Consider the following 20988-nt stretch of genomic DNA (forward strand, 5'->3'; position numbering starts at 1 on the left):
GTAAAACTGGAACATCTGTGGAGATCTAAATGCATTGGCTCTGCTACTTGGAATGCCGCTTGGTCCGAATATCTGTTAGTGGGGCCAGAGAGAATCGCCTGGAAAGTGTTCAAGGGTATCGTTGAGAATTTTCATAGCAACTACAGAGCTACATTATGCTGACTGACAAATGTTTTAAAGCACAGACAACCATGAAGTGCAACATATCACTGAAGATGTATTTCCTGTATTCACACTTGGACTTCTCCCCTACAGATATTGGTGCAGTCAGAGACGATCATGGTGAGAGGTTTCACCAGGACATTGCCACAATGGAGAAACAGTATGAGGGTAACTAGAATCTATTAATGTTAGCTGAATATGATTTGACACTGTAATGGACCTAACACCAAGTACAAACCAAAATCCTGAGCCGGACACTTTTAGCCCCATTAAACTTATGCAGGATGACAGAAGCTTTATGCAATTAAACACATTGTAGTCAATAAAACTTGATTCTCAGTCAATTAATATAGTCAATATTAAACTATATTTGTGTTCACTTTAAAAGGGTCTATCATGATCACCAAAACATTTTTAGAAAGCAAGACTTTATGAAAAGTTTGTTGTCCAGTTGTCAAGCAAACACTTTAGCTGATTAAAAATATCACTGTAAACAGAGGATGTTAAGCCCACAGTGATGAATTTAAATGGCCACACAATTTATTGAGCATTGAGAAGGCACAGTGAATGTGAGTGTTGATCAGTGAGTGTTGATCACTGAGACTGGTACTAGTTATTGGGTCAGGGTCACCCTATGTAAAAGGACCTTGAAATCTCCATGTTGCTCTATATTGATATAAGTTCTGCAGGAAGTCAGTATATTGAGGTTGTAACAAAATGCTTAAATGTTGTCTTCTGGAACCAGCCTAAAGGTGGCTTTACATTTCAATAACATTTGTTTTCCTGATTCGTTTGTCGAACGTTCATGTGTTCTCTATAGAGGAATGGGGTAAGCTATAGCCAGCTAGCTCTGGTGGCAACTTTCTCTCAAAACAATAGAATCGGGCAGTTAAAATCCCGGAGGACTAATCCCTTATCTCCACTTTTATCATCTGTTGGTGGCAAGTAGGGAGGCCCACATACTCTTTAGACAGAGGTCAGGTCTAGCCAATTTTACTCCAAGGTGTATGGGCACCTTAAGACCTCCTGCACATGGTCCTGTTATAGCCCTGTATTGTACACAACCACAAAAGGACAATAATAATATATTAAGGCATATAGATACATACAGATCTCATACCCCACAAGATTTAGTTTATTTAACATTTTGGCTCAACAGCATTTGCAAGGGTTCATATAATCTACTTGGAATATAAAATTGTTTAATTTCTGCATGAATAAAACTATAGAATCCAACACATTTTATTCAATATATATTTAAATAGCTATTCAATGAGTCCCCACCACCTTCATTGGTTGCTGTCATTGCTCACAGGTGGTAATCACTTGATTTTTTACATTTTATTTTACCATTTATTTCTGGCTTTATTTTTATCTGTTCTATCTGTGCCTCACATATTGTATCTTTCACTCTAATTTTGCAGCCATGGCAAACTTACAGTATATACTGACACATAGGGAGCAGAGTATTACGATGAAGGGTCTAATGGGTCTGAAAATGCAGCTTTCTATGTTATTCAGGTCTGTTAAAAAAAAATGAGCAGCATCCTATATCTGTGAAGAAAATCAAGACACATCCTAGTATATTTAAGAGCATAATGCAATGGCTTACATTTATAGGCATTACCTGATTTTTTGGTGACTTTGTCTCATGTTCTCTTTCTATGATTATGCTAAAATCTGATAAAATCAGTAATATGTAAAGTAGGTAAAAGTTGTCTTTTTAGTTTTAGAATGCTGAATCATTTGGCAAATAAAACATCAAAATGGCTTATAAAACCTGGATACCTAGTGTATATACATATATTTATATGTGAGCATTGATACAGAGAGTTCCTTAATATATATATTTTTATACATCTACATATTTGGAGAAATATAATGGCTTTTGAATATACTGATAAGCTAGCAGCTGCAGCAACGTGTTCACAGGTTTCTTCTGCCATGTGTATGCTCATGGTGGGAGCATTTGCCTTCTATATGGAGCACTGGAGAGCTGCTTGGGAGGCTTGAAGTCTGGTGGTCAGTGAGTTTTCTAGAGAGGACTCACATATACCCAGCTGTCACCCTGGAAAAGAATCAAACACATTTTACATTATGACCTGGTTTATATAAAAAGTTTGTCCTGATTTTAAGTAAATACGGTTTAAAGGAAACTTATCACCACTTTCATGCTGCCTGAACCACAAGTTAGCAGGCAGCATGAAGGTGATAAAGGGTTCTCTTTAACATTTCTATTCCTTCCTGTATATTTCCCATTTAGTTTAAAAATGTTATTATCACAAAAAAAAAATAAAAAAAAATCTTAATCCCTTTTGAACTGATGCTTTGAACTTCCCCTTTATCTCAAATTTCCTGAAATACTTGTTCTACTTTCGCCTAGTTCACTTTTTCTCTGCTGTTTTCTCAACCTCTTGAAATCTTCCTGCCAAAGCGTAGGTACTGCACAGGGACTGGTCAGACACAGATGCTCGGTCACTTGCTCGCTAATGGGGAATGTGGGACACTTTTCCCCCGATCTCCAAAAGTTGGAGCACAAATTTTAGCTGTATAGCTAAAAGAACCCTCTTAGTGTAAACCGCAGGACCTGTGATCTACAGTGAGAGGAGACTGTGGCCTCTGTTCCCAGGCAATGCAGGCACCAATGACATCAATCATCGGCACCTGCACTGTGGAGGGAGAAAGATGTGTGCCAGCTGTGCTGGAGAAGAGAGCAGAGATGCTGCGTGGGAAACGAGGAAAGTATAATTTATAAAAGTTTTTTTTCTCATCCTGGCATCTTTGGGTTTACTACCTACCTACATAACAACCTACCTGGCTACCAACCTACCTGGCTACCTATGTATATTGGTACCTACCTGGCTACCTACCTATATAGCTACCTACCTAAATACTTGTTGCCTACTCCATTACTTACCTAGCTACCTACCTACCTACTTACATAGCTACTAAACCTGGCTACCTACCAACCTACTTATTTACCTCCCTACCTACTTACATACCTAGCTATCTACCTATGTACCTACCTACCTATCTACATAGCTACTTACCTAGCTACCTGGTTACCTACCCATATACTGTAGCTACCAACCTATCTACCTAGCTACCTGGCTACTTACATACTTGGCAAGCTAGCTACCTAACTACTTGGCTACCTACCTACATAGCTACTTACATAGCTACCTACATACACAGCTACCTGTCTAGCTTAGCTACATTGCTATGAACGTACCTACATAGCTACCTACCTAGCTAGCAGCCTACCAACATAGCTTCCTTCCTGGCTACCTATCTAGCTACCAACCTGGCTATCTAACTAGCTACCCAGTCATTGACCTACCTACCTTCAAGCTAATTTATCTACCTACCTACATACCTGGCTACCTATCTATCTATATAGCTATCTACCTACCTAGATAGCTGCCTACCTGGCCACCTATCTACCAACAAACTTAGAATCTTGGGGGGAGGGTAGATCTACCTATCTACCTAAGGATGTATTTACCTACCTGCTTATGAGGGGGACTACCTAATAAGGGAACTTGTGGAGGACATACCAACTGAATGGGGGACCTACTATTCTACCCATTGTTACTGTGCAGGACACCAATTTGGGGGCTTATAGATAAGGAAGATTGTGCAGCGATGGGAGGGCACTGGAGAAATATAGAGTCTAACACATTTGTCCTACAAATGCTGAGGAGATGAAGCTTTGGCTGAAAGAAGCAATCATGGCGGTCTGAGCCGGATGAAGAAGATAAGGAAATAGGGCACTTAATTTAACTGTATGGGAAGGAGAGGGGGTAGGGTGTCGACGCAAGTGTGTGTGTGTGTGTGGGGGGAGGGGGGTTGAGAGGAGAAGGGTTGATAGGGGGCACTGATACCGCACCTTGATAGGGGTGTAAGAGGCACTTTGTACAATGTCCTTCAACATTATCCTTCAACAGTATCCCTTCTAGTCCATGCACCCCAATGCTTATCTTTGCTGTGTGTGAGCCAAGATATATTTATTATATATTAAAGATGGCTGGACCATTGTAGAAAATGAGCACATTTGTATAAGCTCTTATAAGCAGGGCCATCACTCAATTGTGTGAATTGTTAATAGGTTTATTATCAGTATATGTCTAGTTTTGTCTCTATTTTTAGCATCTTTGGTGTAAGTACTAAAGAATATAGAGGGGCATTCATCAATATTTTACGAGTATATGTGCTATTTTTGATATGAAAAGTCACCTAAGAATATACCTTCCTGCTCCAAATTCACCAAAGGTCGCGCGCCACTTGATGAATTAACCGGCTTCTACGCCCTTTTCCGCAGATAATGAATCAGTACCCACTGCATAAAACTAGTCTAAAGCACTGCACATGGTAGTTCACTTTCAGATATGATCTATAGAAAAAGTCGCACAAGTGTCGCAGGGGAAGTGACAGACTTTTTTTTTAGACAATTTTAGATAAAAAAAAGATCTAAACAGCTTGATGAATTCCCCTCATAGTGATGCTGTATATGCTTATTTTTATCACCACCAAGTTATTTCAAAATAACAGGAGAGCATCTTTGAAAAATAACTATAACCTAATAAAAACCAATGGTCAACCTTCTGAAGTGCTGCAAACCCCCAACTGTAATGATAAAACATGTTCACAGTTGCCGCTTTTAAAGTGGAGGAGAAAAGAAGCAGTTAATCCAGAGTATAACTTCATAATTCCGTGTAGATTGTACCATTCATTTTATGAACTCTGTCTTAAAAACTGGTAACTGGGCCTTTCATTAGCTACAATTAAGGATTTCTGTTACCATCCAACAACTACAATTACACTTCCTCTGGACTGGACTACAGTACCACAAACAGGTTGTCAGGCTTGGGGAGAAAAGATTTGATCAAATGTACAAATATATAAATAGACAGTACAAACCTCTTTTTTTTTTTTTTTTATCCTAGGCATGTAACCATGACAAGGGGACATCTACAGAAAGGTATTACATGCCTACTTAATATTAATTACATTGCATTATATTTTATAGGCATTACCCCATGAGTCTGTAGCTTCTGTACAGCTAATAAGACTTAACCTAAGGGTATGTTCACACATGCATATTTTGCTATTTTATTACCCATTGAAGTCAATGGGTAGCAAAGATAGCAGCAGAAAATCTGCAGCAAAATATGCATGTATGTAATGCAGAATGATGTATAGTGTAAAAATGTAAAAATACTGACTTCGCATGGTGAACGTTGTACACGTTCTGAATGTTCTAAAAAAATACCCAAGTTCAGGATTAGTTGTTTTTTTTTTGTCATATTACAACCAACAAAACATTGAATAAAAAGCAGGGAAACATTTTAAAAAAGAGTTCCATCTACCTCAAAATGGAATGAATAATACCTACAGATCACAGTGCATGAAATGACCCTCACACAACTCAGTTAATAATTTGTCTAGTCTGCAGTGGATGGTACGCTACTGATTGCATGTATTTATATGATCGCTCTATTCAGTCACAGTACCATCTTAACATAGACTTATAGTATCGATCATTTTTATTGTCACTGTATGGTTGCAATGTGGTATTGTTCAGGGTCGGTCAATTTTTAGAAGGACTGTGGCAAAAATTAACTTATCCCTTAAATGCATCTTATATTCTATCTTAAATAATTATAATTATTATAATAACATATCCCACTGCCCTGTGCACCGTAAGAAGCATTGTAGAAGTTTACTGTTTCTTACGGAATTTCTTACAGCTCAACAAGGTGTAATATGTTTTCTTTGATTTCGCACTTTACCTTAAGAAACTTTTTTCCTCAGGTATTCAATCAATACCGGTGAGGGAATGAAAGACTGTCCATGCTGAATTCATGAATAAATCATGAATTGGTATTCGGAGTAATATTTAATTTATTTCTCTCTCACCATATACCGCAAATGAAAGGAATCTTGCTGCAATGACTTGACAGTGAAAGGATATTACCATTTACAGTTTACCTAGAGCAGTCATTGATTTTCCTTTTGCAAATCCTGCCTATGGGAGCAGAGCAAATTAATACATTTACGAATGGTATAAACACATACATTCATAAACTGCACATAAAATCTAGGAAAACTCCATGAAAAATAATAATTGGAAGTTCTAATAACTATTTCATTGCACCAAGTCACTGGCTTAAGGTGGAAAACAAATTTGAATATCAAAGTCCTGATGTGTTACAATGTTACAGACTGCTTCCAGAATGAAGTGAATACCAATGTGTATGGGAGGATTTTAATCTTCAACTGCAAAGAGAAAAAATGAAGCAGCGTACTACTATATATCAGATAAAACTATAGTCAAAGCAGAGTCTAAAGTCAAACCAACAATATAATCTGACAAGCTAAAGAGTTAATGGCTTCCTTTACTCCATCAATTTCATGATCAGCTATTTCCATACTATGAAAACAGCAGTCATTTTAACCATAAGAGAGGTCAAGACAGAGCTTCAAATCTAAACCTCTATTATTTCATTTTTGTATAAAATAATATTCTCCTAATACTGTACAGGAATTATTTTTCTTGATATTTTCTAAATTAGAAAACATCAATTTAATGGGTTTACAAATACCTTTGAAACAAAAAATACGAGTCAAGTTCAATCAGAGGATGGAAGATGTGGATGAAAGAAAGGAATATAGTTAACCTAAGACTAAAATTCTATACTTCTACTTAACCCCTTAAGGACTGAGCCCTTTTTCACCTTAAGGACTCAGCCATTTTTTGCAAATCTGACCACTGTCACTTTAAACATTAATAACTCTGGAATGCTTTTAGTTATCATTCTGATTCCGAGATTGTTTTTTCGTGACATATTCTACTTTAACATAGTGGTAAATTTTTGTGGTAACTTGCATCCTTTCTTGGTGAAAAATCCCAAAATTTTATGAAAAATTTGAAAATTTTGCATTTTTCTAACTTTGAAGCTCTCTGCTTGTAAGGAAAATGGATATTTCAAATAATTTTTTTTTTTATTCACATATACAATATGTCTACTTTATGTTTGCATCATAAAATTGATGAGTTTTTACTTTTGGAAGACACCAGAGGGCTTCAAAGTTCCGCAGCAATTTTCCAATTTTTCACAAAATTTTGAAACTCGCTTTTTTTCAGGGACCAGTTCAGGTTTGAAGTGGATTTGAAGGGTCTTCATATTAGAATTACCCCATAAATGACCCCATTATAAAAACTGCACCCCCGAAAGTATTCAAAATGACATTCAGTAAGCGTTTTAACCCTTTACGGGTTTCACAGGAATAGCAGCAAAGTGAAGGAGAAAATTCACAATCTTCATTTTTTACACTCGCATGTTCTTGTAGACCCAATTTTTGAATTTTTGCAAGGGGTAAAAAGGAGAAAATTTTTACTTGTATTTGAAACCCAATTTCTCTCGAGTAAGCACATACCTCATATGTCTATGTTAATTGTTCGGCGGGCGCAGTAGAGGGCTCAGAAGGGAAGGAGCGTCAAATGGTTTTTGGGGGGCATGTCACCTTTAGGAAGCCCCTATGGTGCCAGAACAGCAAAAACCCCCACATGGCATACCATTTTGGAAACTAGACCCCTCGGGGAACGTAACAAGGGGTAATGTGAACCTTAATACCCCACAGGTGATTCACGACTTTTGCATATGTAAAAAAAACAAAACATTTTTTTACCTAAAATGCTTGGTTTCCCTAAAGTTTTACATTTTTAAAAAGGGTAATAGCAGAAAATACCCCCCAAAATTTGAAGCCCAATTTCTCCCGATTCAGAAAACACCCCATAAGGGGGTGAAAAGTGCTCTGCTGGCGCATTACAGGTCTCAGAAGAGAAGGAGTCACATTTGGCTTTTTTGAAGGAAATTTTGCTCTGGGGGCATGCCGCATTTAGGAAGCCCCTATGGTGCCAGGACAGCAAAAAAAAAAACACATGGCATACCATTTTGGAAACTAGACCCCTCAGGGAACGTAACAAGGGGTAAAGTGAACCTTAATACCCTACAGGTGTTTCACGACTTTTGCATATGTAAAAAAAAATAAAAAAATGTACCTAAAATGCTTGGTTTCCCCAAAAATTTACATTTATACAAAGGGTTAAAGCAGAAAATACCCCCCAAAATTTGAAGCACAATTTCTCCCGATTCAGAAAACACCCCATATGGGAGTGAAAAGTGCTCTGCTGGCGCACTACAGGTCTCAGAAGAGAAGGAGTCACATTTGGCTTTTTGAATGCAAATTTTGCTCTGGGGGCATGCCGCATTTAGGAAGCCCCTATGGTGCCAGGACCGCAAAAAAAGCCCACATGGCATACCATTTTGGAAACTAGAGCCCTCGGGGAATGTAACAAGGGGTTAAGTGAACCTTAATACCCCACAGGCGTTTCACGACTATTGCATATGTAAAAAAAATAAAAAAAATTTACCTAAAATGCTTCTTTTCCCAAAAACTTTATATTTTTAAAAAGGGTAAAAGCAGAAAATACCCCCCAAAATTTGAAGCCCAATTTCTCCCGAGTACGGCGATACCCCATATGTGACCATTAACTGTTGCCTTGAAATACGACAGGGCTCCAAAGTGAGAGCGCCATGCGCAATTGAGGCCTAAATTAGGGATTGCATAGGGGTGGACATAGAGGTATTCTACGCCAGTGATTCCCAAACAGCGTGCCTCCAGCTGTTGCAAAACTCCCAGCATGCCTGGACAGTCAACGGCTGTCCGACAATACTGGGAGTTGTTGTTTTGCAACAGCTGGAGGCTCCGTTTTGGAAACAGTGGCGTACCAGATGCTTTAATTTTTATTGGGGAGGGGAGGGGGGCTGTGTAGGGGTATGTGTATATGTAGTGTTTTTTTACTTTTTATTTTATTTTTTGTGTTAGTGTAGTGTAATGTTTTTAGGGTACAGTCGCACGGGCGGGGGTTCACAGTAGTTTCTCGCTGGCAGTTTGAGCTGTTGCAGAAAATTTGCTGCAGCTCAAACTTGCAGCCCGATACTTACTGTAATCCTCCGCCCATGTGAGTGTACCCTGTACATTCACATTGGGGGGGACCTCTAGCTGTTGCAAAACTACAACTCCCAGCCTGCGCTGACAGACTGTACATGCTGAGAGTTTTAGTTTTGCAACAGCTGTAGGCACACTGGTTATGTATCACGGAATTTGTGACCTTACTCAGTGTTTCAAAACCAGTGTGCCTCCAGCTGTTGCAAAACTACAACTCCCAGCATGTACGGTGCATGGTGTAAGGTGACTGCTGGGAGTTGTAGTTTGCAACAGCTGGAGGCACACCGGTCGTGAAACACTGAGTTAGGTAAAAAAAAAACTCTAAGTTTCACAACCAGTGTGCCTTCAGCTGTTGCAAAACTACAACTCTCAGCAGTCACCGACAGCCAACGGGCATGCTGGGAGTTGTAGTTATGCAACCAGCAGATGCACCACTACAACTCCCAGCATGCACTTTAGCTGTTTGTGCAAGCTGGGAGTTGTAGTTATACAACAGCTGAAGGTACACTTTTCCATAGAAAAAATGTACCTGCAGCTGTTGCAAAACCATAAGTCCCAGCATGCCCATAAGGGAATGCTGGGAGTTGTGGTGGTCTGCCTCCTTCTGTTGCATAACTACAGCTCCCAGCATGCCCTTTTTGCATGCTGGCAGCTGTTGCTAAGCAACAGCAGGAGGCTGTAACTCACCTCCTGCTGCTGCTCCATCGCAGGCTGTCCCTCGCCGTCGCCGTCGCTCCTGGGGCCCCGATCCCAACATTGACGCCGGGGATCGGGGTCCCCAGCACCCGGGGTCGTCTTCCCGCACCCGCTCACGCCCTCCGGAAGAGGGGCGGAGCGGGTGCGGGAGTGACACCCGCAGCAGGCGCCCTGATTGGTCGGCCGGTAATCCGGCCGACGAATCAGGGCGATCGTGAGGTGGCACCAGTGCCACCTCACCCCTGCAGGCTCTGGCTGTTCGGGGCCGTCAGAGACGGCCCCGAACAGCCAGTAATTCCGGGTCACCGGGTCACTGGAGACCCGATTGACCCGGAATCGCCGCAGATCGCTGGACTGAATTGTCCAGCGATCTGCGGCGATCGCCGACATGGGGGGGCATAATGACCCCCCTGGGCGATATGCCGGGATGCCTGCTGAAAGATTTCAGCAGGCATCCGGCTCCGGTCCCCAACCGGCTAGCGGTGGGGGCCGGAATTCCCACGGGCGTATGGATACGCCCTGCGTCCTTAAGGACTCGGGATGCAGGGCGTATCCATACGCCCTGCGTCCTTAAGAGGTTAAAGGAGTACTCCGGTGGAAAACTTTTTTTTTTTTAAATCAACTGGTGCCAGAATGTTAAACAGATTTGTAAATTACTTCTATTAAAAATTCTTAATCCTTCCAGTACTTATTAGCTGCTGAATACTACAGGAAATCGTTTTCTTTTTGGAACACAGAGCTCTCTGCTGGCATCATGACCACAGTGCTCTCTGCTGACATCTCAGCCCATTTTAGGAACTGTCCAGAGCAACATATGATTTCTATGGGGATTTTCTCCTACTCTGGACAGTTCTTAAAATGGACAGCGGTGTCAGCAGAGAGTACTGTGGTCATGATGTCAGCAAAGAGCTCTGTGTTCCAAAAAAGAAAAGAATTTCCTCTGTAGTATTCAACAGCTAATAAGTACTGGAAGGATTAAGATTTTTTTAATAGAAGTAATTAACAAATCTGTTTAACTTTCTGGCACCAGTTGATAAAAAAAATTAAAGTTTTCCACCAGAGTACCCCTTTAAGCATTATAGTTATTTATCTCTATGGATTTGTCTACACCTGTTTTGAAGATGTTTTTGCTGTGACCAGATCCTGAGGTACACTGTTTCACAGATTTACAGTTCTAATGGTAAAGAAAGCTTGTTTTGCCACTGAAGAATGAACATTCTCCTGGTGGAGAGAATGCCCCTATTTTCTGTACGGAACATTTATATACCTAATATGTTGATGATGTCCCCCAGCTGACCTTGCAGGTATACATAGCAATGTATAATTTGACAGTAATGGCACTTACATATGGGTCAGAAATGCTGTCGATTTGCTGTACAAAAAAAAAAAATTGCAGCATTTCTGTTTCTGTTTTGTTGGTCTGTACTAGGGCTGGGCGGTATGACCAAATGTGTGTATCATGGTATTTTTGTAACTTTTGGCGGTTCCACAGTATATAACGGCATTTCCTCCCCCCCCCCCAATTAATTATCAGCCCAGCACTGTGCTGTCCCCATCAGGGTAAATACTCACTCTATACTGTGCGGTATCCCTATGCCCGGGCTGCAAAAGGTAAACAAAGTAAAATTTAAAGTTCCGACATCAGCCTTACGCTCTTCCTGGGGACGGGAATGTCGGAGAGCCGTCAGCCTATCACCGGCTGCACCGATGTTCCGCTTCGGCCGGTGATAGGCTCATAATTCATTCATTCCCGAGGGGGAGGGGCCAAATCGATATTGCGGTATGGGTTAAAATTCATATCGGTATTCGGTGAACCGATATACCACCCAGCCCTAGTCTGTACCACTTTTATCTATCTATCTATCTATCTATCTATATATATATATATATATATATATATATATATATAAAACTCAACGTGTGTGTGTGTGTATGTATGTTCCACAAAAACTTCCAAACGGCTAAAGATATTAACATGAAACTTGGTACACATGTTACCTATATGTCACCAACAAACATAGGATGGGTGATTTAACCCTTACTCACCCCCATTTGCCAGGGGCAGGGTTTATGTTTAAAGTCCCATACACGTCAATGGGAAATATATGTTACTGCCTAACTTCCAAATGGCTGGAGATATTTCGATAATACTTGGTCACATGTTACTTATATGTCCACTTAAAATATAGGATCGTTAATTAAACCCTTAAGTGTTAGGTTTTTTGTTTAAAGCCCCATGCAAATCAATGGGAAATGTATGTTCCCACATAACTTCTGTACGGCTGGAGATATTTCAATACCTGGTACACATATTACGGGTCGGGATAGGAGGTCGGGATAGGAGGGCGGGATAGGAGGACGGGATAGGAGGTCGGGATAGGAGGACGGGATAGGAGGTCGTGATAGGAGGCCGGGACAGGAGGCCAGGAATAGAGGATGGGAATAGAGGTCGGGATAGGAGGACGGGATAGGAGGTCGGGATAGGAGGTCGGGATAGGAGGTCGGGATAGGATGACGGGATAGGAGGACGGGATAGGAGGACGGGATAGGAGGTCGAGATAGGAGGTCGAGATAGGAGGTCGGGATAGGAGGACGGGATAGGAGGACGGGATAGGAGGACGAGATAGGAGGACGAGATAGGAGGACGGGATAGGAGGACGAGATAGGAGGACGGGATAGGAGGACGGGATAGGAGGTTGGGATTGGAGGATGGGATAGGAGGACGGGATATGAGGATGAGATAGGAGGTCGGGATATGAGGACGGGACATGGGGTTGGGATATGACAACAATATATAAGGACGGGATATGAAGTCAAAAGCTTCCTCCTTTGTTTATTTCCCTCCCCAACAAATATTAGGACGGAAAACCGGGCAACGCCGGGTACTCAGCTAGTCTTTATATAAAACTCAATGTGTGTGTGTGTGTTCCAGCATCACGTCCAAACGGCTAAAGATATTAACATGAAACTTGGCACAGATGTTATATGTCAACAACAAACATAGGATAGGTGATTTAACCCTTGATCACCCCCATTTGCCAGGGTCAGGGTTTTTGTTTAAGTCCCATACCACTCTATGGGAAATATAGGTTACTGCATAACTTCCAAACGGCTCGAGATATTTCAATAATATTTGGTCACATGTTACTTATATGTCAACTTAAAATATAGGATGGTTAATTTAACCTTTAACTACCTCCATTTGTGAGGCTCGGGTTTTTGTTTAAAGTCCCATGCAAATCAAGGGAAATGTATGTTCCCACATAACTTCCGTACGGCTGGAGATATTTCAATAATACCTGGTACACATATTACTTATATGTCAAATAAAAGGATATGATAGTTAAATTAACCCTTACCTACACCCTTATATAAAAGATGGGTTTTTGTTTCAAGTCCCATGCCGGTACCTTACCCTACAAGCTCCGCTCTGCATTTCCTGGTGAATGTGTCAATCAGGCTTGCAAGCCACACCCCATCTCACAAAGACATGCCCACATTTTAAGCCCCACCCCGTGATGAGGTCGGAATATGAGGGCAGGATATGAGGTTGAGATAGGAGTTCGGGATAGGAGGACGGGATATGAGGTCGAGATATGAGAACAGGATAGGAGGTCAGGATATGATGTCGGGATATGATGTTGGGATATGAGTATGGGATATGATGTTGGGATATGAGTACGGGATATGATGTTGGGCTATGAGTATGGCATATGAGGTTGAGACATGAGGACGGGATATGGGGTTGGGATATGACAACAATATATGAGGACGGGATATGAAGTCAAAAGCTTCCTCCTTTGTTGATTTTCCTCCCCAACAAGGATTAGGAAGGAAAAACCGGGCAACGCCAGGTACTCAGCTAGTTATCTATATATATATATATATATATATATATATATATAAAACTCAATGTGTGTGTGTGTATATATATGTTCCAGCATCACTTCCAAACGGCTAAAGCGATTTACATGAAACTTGGTACACATGTTACTTATATGTGAACTAAAAATATAGGATAGGTAAATTAACCCTAACCCACCCCCACTTGCATGTAAAGTCCCATACAAGTCTATGAAAAATATAAGTTACTGCATAACTTCCAAACAGCTGGTGATATTTCGATAATACTTGTTCATATGTTACTTATATATCCACTATAAATATAGGATAGTTAACCCTAATCTACCCCCTTATCTTTTTTTTTTTTTTTAAACTGTAATTTTTATTAAAGATTCTCCAAAATGAAATTGAATGACAAGATTCCAATACGTAGGAAACATAATAGAACCATACCGGATATTCCCGGAAAAACATTCTGGCTGAGAGTACAATAGGCAATCTTACATCAGAGAAAAATGCAGGTATTACTCAGTACAACTATAAGGTATCTTAACTCTGCAACATAGAGCCAGAAAAAACACAGAGAAACAAGGTACGAAATGAGGCAGGGAACGAAGAAAAACTCCACAAAGGAGTGCAGAGCTCTTTTACAAAAAACACAAGACAAACATAAAAAGAGACACAAAACAGCAAACAAACCAGGGGGGGGGGGGGGTGTGTGAAAAACACAAGGAGAAAGAGAAAGGGGAGAGGGGGAGGGCAGGGCCGGATCATCATTGGTGCTCAGGGCCCCGTGCCCGCAGGGGGCCCCGTCACATTCGGCACATCCCTGCGGGCTGCTCAGTAGCGGATCGGGGCCCCCCCGATAGCCCGGCCGCGGCCACTTTAAAACAGTGACCAGCGGCGGCTCCTGTGGGCCCGCCCCGGACTCCTCCTGCTTTTTCTATATTTCATATTTCCTTACCTGGCCACGCTCAGCAGGCTTAGGTGATGTCGGGTCATGTGGGCTGTGACGAGTGACGTCTCCTGCGGCTCCTCTGCACAGCGTCAGGGGCATCACTCATCATTTCCTGCAGGGCACAGTTTTCTTCATTACACCCCAGCGATGCAGGAAATGACGAGTGACGTCCCTGACGCTGTGCAGAGGAGCCGCAGGAGACGTCACTCGTCACAGCCCACATGACCCGACGCATCACCTGAGCCTGCCGAGCGCGGCCAGGTAAGGAAATATGAAAAATAGAAAAAGGAGGAAGAGGGGGGAGCAATCATGGGGGGAATGATTGGCAGGGGGGGATGATGAGCGGGGGGGGGGGGGGGTTAATGATGAGCAGGGGGGGTAATGATGAGAAGGGGGGTAATAATGAGCGGGGGGGTAATAATGAGCAGGGGGGGGGAATGATGAGCAGGGGGGAGAATGATGAGCAGGGGGAGGATGATGAGCAGGGGGGGTAATGATGAGCAGGGGGGGTAATAGTGAGCAGGGGGGGTAATAAGGAGTAGGGGTGGTAATGATGAGCAGGGGGGTAATGAGCAGGGGGGGTAATAATGAGCAGGGGGGGTAATGATGAGCAGGGGGGATAATGATGAGCAGGCGGGGAATGATGAGTAGGGGGGATGATGAGCAGGGGAAAACACGGGAAAGGAGGCAGGGGGGCACAGAGGCTGATAAAAGGGGGAGGAAGGAGGGGGGTGGGAAACTGAGGATCAAGGGGAATCAAAGTTGGGGGGGATGATGAGGCATATAGTTCAGAGCTATAGTCATTTATTTTACATTTATTTCCCCCCCCCCCCCTCAAATTTTCCTGTGAAAATGAGGGTGTGTGTTATATGCCAGTGTGTGTTGTACGCAGATAAATACTGTAATTCCTCCTCCCCCCCCCCCTTCACATTCAGCAGGACATCCCTGTGTTCTGAAAGATCTTTTCGGGACACAAGGATGTCCCGGTTACCTTTCTGTGGCCCCGCAATAACTTTAAAAACGCAGGGAGGTAGCGCACGCAGGGACATCACTGACGTCCTGTGCGTGCGCCCATAGGAGCTGAGCAACGAGGATGCAAGCATGGTAAGTTGCCTACACGTCATCTTCAGTGCTCCGACCACCGCTTCTCCGGTTCCGGGACCTGCTGCTATGGCCCCTAGGCCATTGCAGTAGATCATGACCCCGGACCAGAGGAGCGGTGGTCGGAGCACTGAAGTGGGGCAGTACACAGACATACAGTCTCTAGCCGCCCCGGGGGGGGGGGGGCATCATAATGAAGTGCTCCGTCTTCCAGGCAGTCTTAATCTGGCCCTGGGGGAGGGTAAGTAGCTCAGGGAGGCTGACGATCAGTAAAATAATCCCACGGATATCAAACAGAGAAGAACAGTGGTACAGTGATGTTCAGAGAGGCAGTCAGGGACTCGAGGGATCGGATCTCAGGAATTCAGGCCGAAAGCTCATTCTCTGTCACAGGGAGTGCCTGCTTCCAGTATGTCGCAATCAGCGTCTTAGCCGCTAGGACAAAATGCATAAAAATTTGAATGTTTTTTTGGATAGGACCCTGGGAGACAAGTGCAAAAGGTAAACCAGGGGATCAAGGGAAACAGTGACCCATAATACAGAGACCAATAGATGGGCTACCATTCTCCAATAGTCCCCAATGAGCGGGCAAAACCAAAAAATATGAAACGTAGACCCCAATCTCCACCCCACAATGACAGCATTGTCGAGGTATAGATGGGATCAGTCTGTTAAGGAGTTCAGGGGTATGGTACCAACCAATGAGAATTTTAAATTGGGTTTCCTTATAGGCCGTACAAATCAAGGCTTTAATCACCCGCCATAGTGGGATAGCAATACTGGTATTCAGAACCTCCTCCCAGCGGCCCATATAATGGTGCATAGGGTCAGCGCTGCCTAAAGGAGAGTTAAGAATGTAATAAATAACCGAAAGGAGACCCTTAACCTGCGGCCCCTGACGGAACAGTTGCTTAAAGCCCGTAAGCCGAGAAACCAAGGTAGAGAGCAGGGAGAGGAAGACCGTTCCTAGACACCAGTTGATTATAGGGCAGGAGGGCACAGGAGCGGAAATGCACTACATCAGCCCAACAAAAAAAGAGACCCTGAGAACCCCATTCCTTCACCATACCAGAAGTCAGAGGAGAGAGTTAGGATGAACAGGGGCTAGCCATAACTTCTCAAGCTCCATCCATCGACTATATGCCTGGTACGAAGACCAAGCAGCCAGGTGGCGCAAATGAGCCGCCCAATAATACTTCACCACGTCCTGCACCGCCAACTCCACCATGAGACCGGCCCGCCATTATAACGGACATCGGTAATCGATATTTATTGGTGTTCCAAATAAAGCTAAAGATAGCCGACTGTAAGGAGCGAAGGGTAGAGAGAGGGACACTTACTGGGAGCTTCTCAAAAAAAATATAACAACTTAGGGAGGACCGTCATTTTAACGTCCGCTATGCGACCAAAAAACTAAATGTATTGGGGCCGCCATTTTTCCATAAGGCCCCGAAGTTCCCGGAATAAAGGGGGAAATTTTGCTGAATAGAGAGAAGCATAAGAGGGGGTCAAGAAAACCCCAAGATACTTAAGAGTAGAGGGAGACCATTTAAAGGAAAATTTTACCCGAAGTAGAGAAGATAGGGAGGAAGATTCAAAGGCATAGCCTCAGACTTAGACAGATTGACCTTGTAGCCCAAAACTACCCCATAGGAATGAAGAATCCGGTATAAAGCAGGAAGGGTCAGGAGAACATCATCGGCAAATAAACAGATCTAAAAAATCCCTATCATGTAACCAGACCCCGGAGACATCCGGATCCCCCCGAATCAAAGCAGCCAACGGCTTAATACAAAGAGCAAGGATCAAGGGAGATAACGGACATCCCTGCCGAGTTCTGTTAAACATGTGGAAACTTGGAGAAGTCACATGAGGAATTTAATAGCAGCAGTAGGAGAAGAATAGAGGCCCCTCAAAACAGTCAGAAAAGTCCCAGCAATCCCAAATTTCTGAAGAGTAGCAAACATATAGGGCCAGCTGAGCCTATCAAAGGCCTTTGTCATGTCTGTCCTGGTCTGTGTTCACACACAGCTATTGAATTTGTTTTGTGTGAACAGTTTTATGTTTCCTGGTTGGGGAATAGTTAATGTCTCTGGCTTTTTCAGCCTCAGCCTCGGTTGTCCAATTGCCTTTAGGGTGTGTCTATTTAAGTTCAGCACTGACTAGCTTCAGTGCTGGTGATTGACTTAATTTACTGATGGACTTCCTGAAGTCTAGCTGCTAACATGCTGGCTATGCTGCTAATGGAGGCTTGGTGAAACACTCTTTGTTTGAGCTTTTAATCTACTATGTCTGTTTTAGCATGAACTTTGTATATTCTGGTTTTAGCCATGTTAGGTGGAATGCTCTTATTGGATTTTAAGCTGTATTTGTTTAGTCGGTTTTAGGATTTGTTGATCCTTTCTGCTATGTGTCTGTTCACACTGTTTTCTTTCATATGCATTTATGTGAAGTTCTGTGTTTTATTTTTCTGTTTTCCTACTGGGCCAGCATCCTGACCACACGGTGGAGTGTGCCGCTGGCCAGTAGTCTATTTGTATTTATTATTAATGGCTACTCCTATAGTGGAGTGGAGTGTCCAATTTGTGTTTTCAGTGTGAACAGTGCTCTATAAATATACCCTGTGTATCTAGGCATACCTGTTACCGCTCCATGGGACTCCTTGTCTACTGGAGGTGTTCTGAAGGCATTGCAATTATTCCTGTTTTGTGTTCAGTGTGAACACTGTTCTATAAATATATCCTGTGTATCTAGGCATCCCTTTTACCTGTCCATGGGGACTTTGTGTCTACTGGAAGTTTTGCATAGGGAATGCGAATATTCCTGATTAGTGATAAATCCCTGTTTCTGGTACATGGGGACTTTGTGTCTACTGGATGTTCTGGGGGATTATGCTATATTCCTGTCTGTTCCTAAAGTCTGTTGACTTATCCGTTTTCCTGTCTTGTGTTTTGAACTCTATGTTCAGATCTCTGGAGTTCTGTACATGACTACTGATCTATAGTTTTCTCTGTTCATGACCACGGATCTATAGTGTCCTCTGTTCACGACCATTGAGTCCTCTGTTCATGTCCGAGATCTACAGTGTCCTCTGTTAATGACCGCTGATCCATAGTGTCCCCTGTGCTGCTCACTGATCTGTGTCCTCTGAACTTAATCTGTTATAGCGTTCTATGTTCCTGTTATGTTTCTGGTTTGTGACCGATTATTTATTAGTATGTGTTTTTATTAGGCCCCTGCCCTTTAGTTCAGGAAGGGACTGGCGCCCAGTTGTTGATCCACCGGTTAGGGTGGATGGGCAAGTAGGAAGGGAGAGCAGTTTTATGGTCAGTTTAGGGCTCACTCTCCCTGTCCCCCGGTCGGTCCCTGACAGCTTTTCCAGCATCAAGGCTAAGGACCAAGGCCTCTTCTGGGTGCCGATTGATTAAGTCTATCAGACCCACTACCCGTCTAGTGTTATCCCCTCCTTGGCAGCAGGGAATAAAGCCAACTTGATCCTTATGAATACTCGCACAATCATGGGGATCCTTACCCGGTTTGGGAATAAGAATGATCAAAGAGTGTAAAAAAGAGTGCAGAATCCTCTCCCCCCAAGAAACTTAGAATTAAACAAAGTAACAAGCCTAGGAAACAAGAAAGAAGCAAACGTCTTTTAGTAGAGATAAGTAAAACCGTCCGGACCGGGGGAGCGCCCGCTAGGAAGAGATTTAAGAATCCCCGCCACCTCCTTGGAAGTGTTCGGAGCATTCAGGACAGCTCGATCAGCAGCCGATAGGGTTGGCAAGTCGCAGCGCGACAAAAAGAAGTGTAAAGCTGCATCATGTTCCCCTGAGTCAGACGGTAGTTGCGAAGGGAGAGAATACAATTTAGAATAATAGTCCAGGAAAAGACGGTAAATAGCATCAGTATGATAGTGAAGAGTACCCATTTTGTCCTTCAGGGCCTGGGGGACTGGGCAGCGGCACGATCATGCAAGCGCCTGGCAAGCAGATCTCCTAGTTGATATCGAGCCACCACCAGTTGCCTCAGCACCGAAAGGGAAGGTGAAACCAAAAGTGAAGCCTCCAGCCTAGAAATCTCAGCACAAAGCTCCCGGGAATGAGACAAGGCATCCTTCTTGAGGCAAGGGCAATACAATCACCATGGACTACTGATTTATGCGCCTCACAAAGAGTGGCCTGCGAAGCAATAGAGCCATTATTAGTAGTAAAATACTCAGAAACACACGCCTGGATCAATTTCCGAAAGGGCAGAAATTTAAGAAGAGAGTTGTTGAGATGCCAGTGACAGAAACGGGGCGAGGTAGACAGAGGAGAAAAGTAGAGCAAGACCGGACTATGATCGGACCACAAAATCGGTTCTAGGGAAGCTTCAGCAAGCATACGTACTTCAGGAGGTTACGGAAAAAAATCAATAAGCGTGTGCAACCGGTGCGGGTGAGAGTAGAAAGAAAAAGATCGATGCAAAGGTAGTATAGAGAGGAGGACTGAATCAGCTGACTAAAAATTTACGCCAAGCGTAGTTGAGCTAAGGAGGGAGTAGATTACGCTAAAGAGTGCCGATCCATGGAGGGCGAAAAAATTAAATTAAAATCACCACCCAGAAGCCACGCAGACGGGGGATACCTGTGAAGCTTAGCCAGAACCCTGCATAGAAAAGGAATTTGGGAGGAGTTCGGAGCATCGACATTGCAAAGAAGAGAGAGAGGCTTACCCCCAAGGAACCCTCCACAATGACAAACCTCCCCTTGGGGTCTATAAAAGAGGAAGCTACCTGCAAGGGGAAGACCTAAAGATCAAGACAGCAACACCCGCGACCTTCCTATCCGTGGTGGCCAAGAAAACCTGGGGATAGATGTGTTGGAGAAACTGAAAAGATCCAGTATGGTCAAAGTGCGTCTCCTGGAGAAAAGCAACATCAGCCTTCAGTGCAATCAACTCCCGCTGTAGTAGGCACCTCTTAGGGCGGGAGTACAGACACTTCACATTCAAAGTGATGCACTTGACCATAATGGATACCAAAAAGAGGAAGAAGCAAATAAACCAGTACACTCACCAGGGCCTATGAAGCAGAAAAGAATGGTCCAGGAGGGAGAACGCCCACTACAGAACCTGGTGAGAAGAGATCCGATCCCAACAAGCCTAAAAGAAAAAGATGGAGAGGAAAAACAGGGGTGGGAAGGAAGACCAAAGGACAGGGAGGACATCACAAGA

The 20988-nt window shown here is 43.1% G+C and overlaps 1 protein-coding gene across 3 annotated transcripts in view; it reads right to left on the reverse strand.

Moving 5' to 3' along the window:
* Positions 1–774: 774 nt before the first annotated feature.
* The window catches only part of OSBPL10 (oxysterol binding protein like 10), an 857577-nt gene continuing 837363 nt past the window's right edge, over positions 775–20988 (reverse strand). For 2 of the 3 annotated variants that reach the window (XM_056520089.1, XM_056520090.1), the window contains one exon: positions 775–2230. In XM_056520089.1, coding sequence (XP_056376064.1) covers positions 2198–2230 — 33 coding nt within the window. In that variant the 3' untranslated portion in view covers positions 775–2197. The remainder of the gene's footprint in view (positions 2231–20988) is intronic. The other variant, XM_056520088.1, reaches the window with a different exon arrangement.

This window comes from Hyla sarda, chromosome 5 (genome assembly GCF_029499605.1).
Source record: "Hyla sarda isolate aHylSar1 chromosome 5, aHylSar1.hap1, whole genome shotgun sequence".
Classification (NCBI taxonomy): domain Eukaryota; kingdom Metazoa; phylum Chordata; class Amphibia; order Anura; family Hylidae; genus Hyla; species Hyla sarda.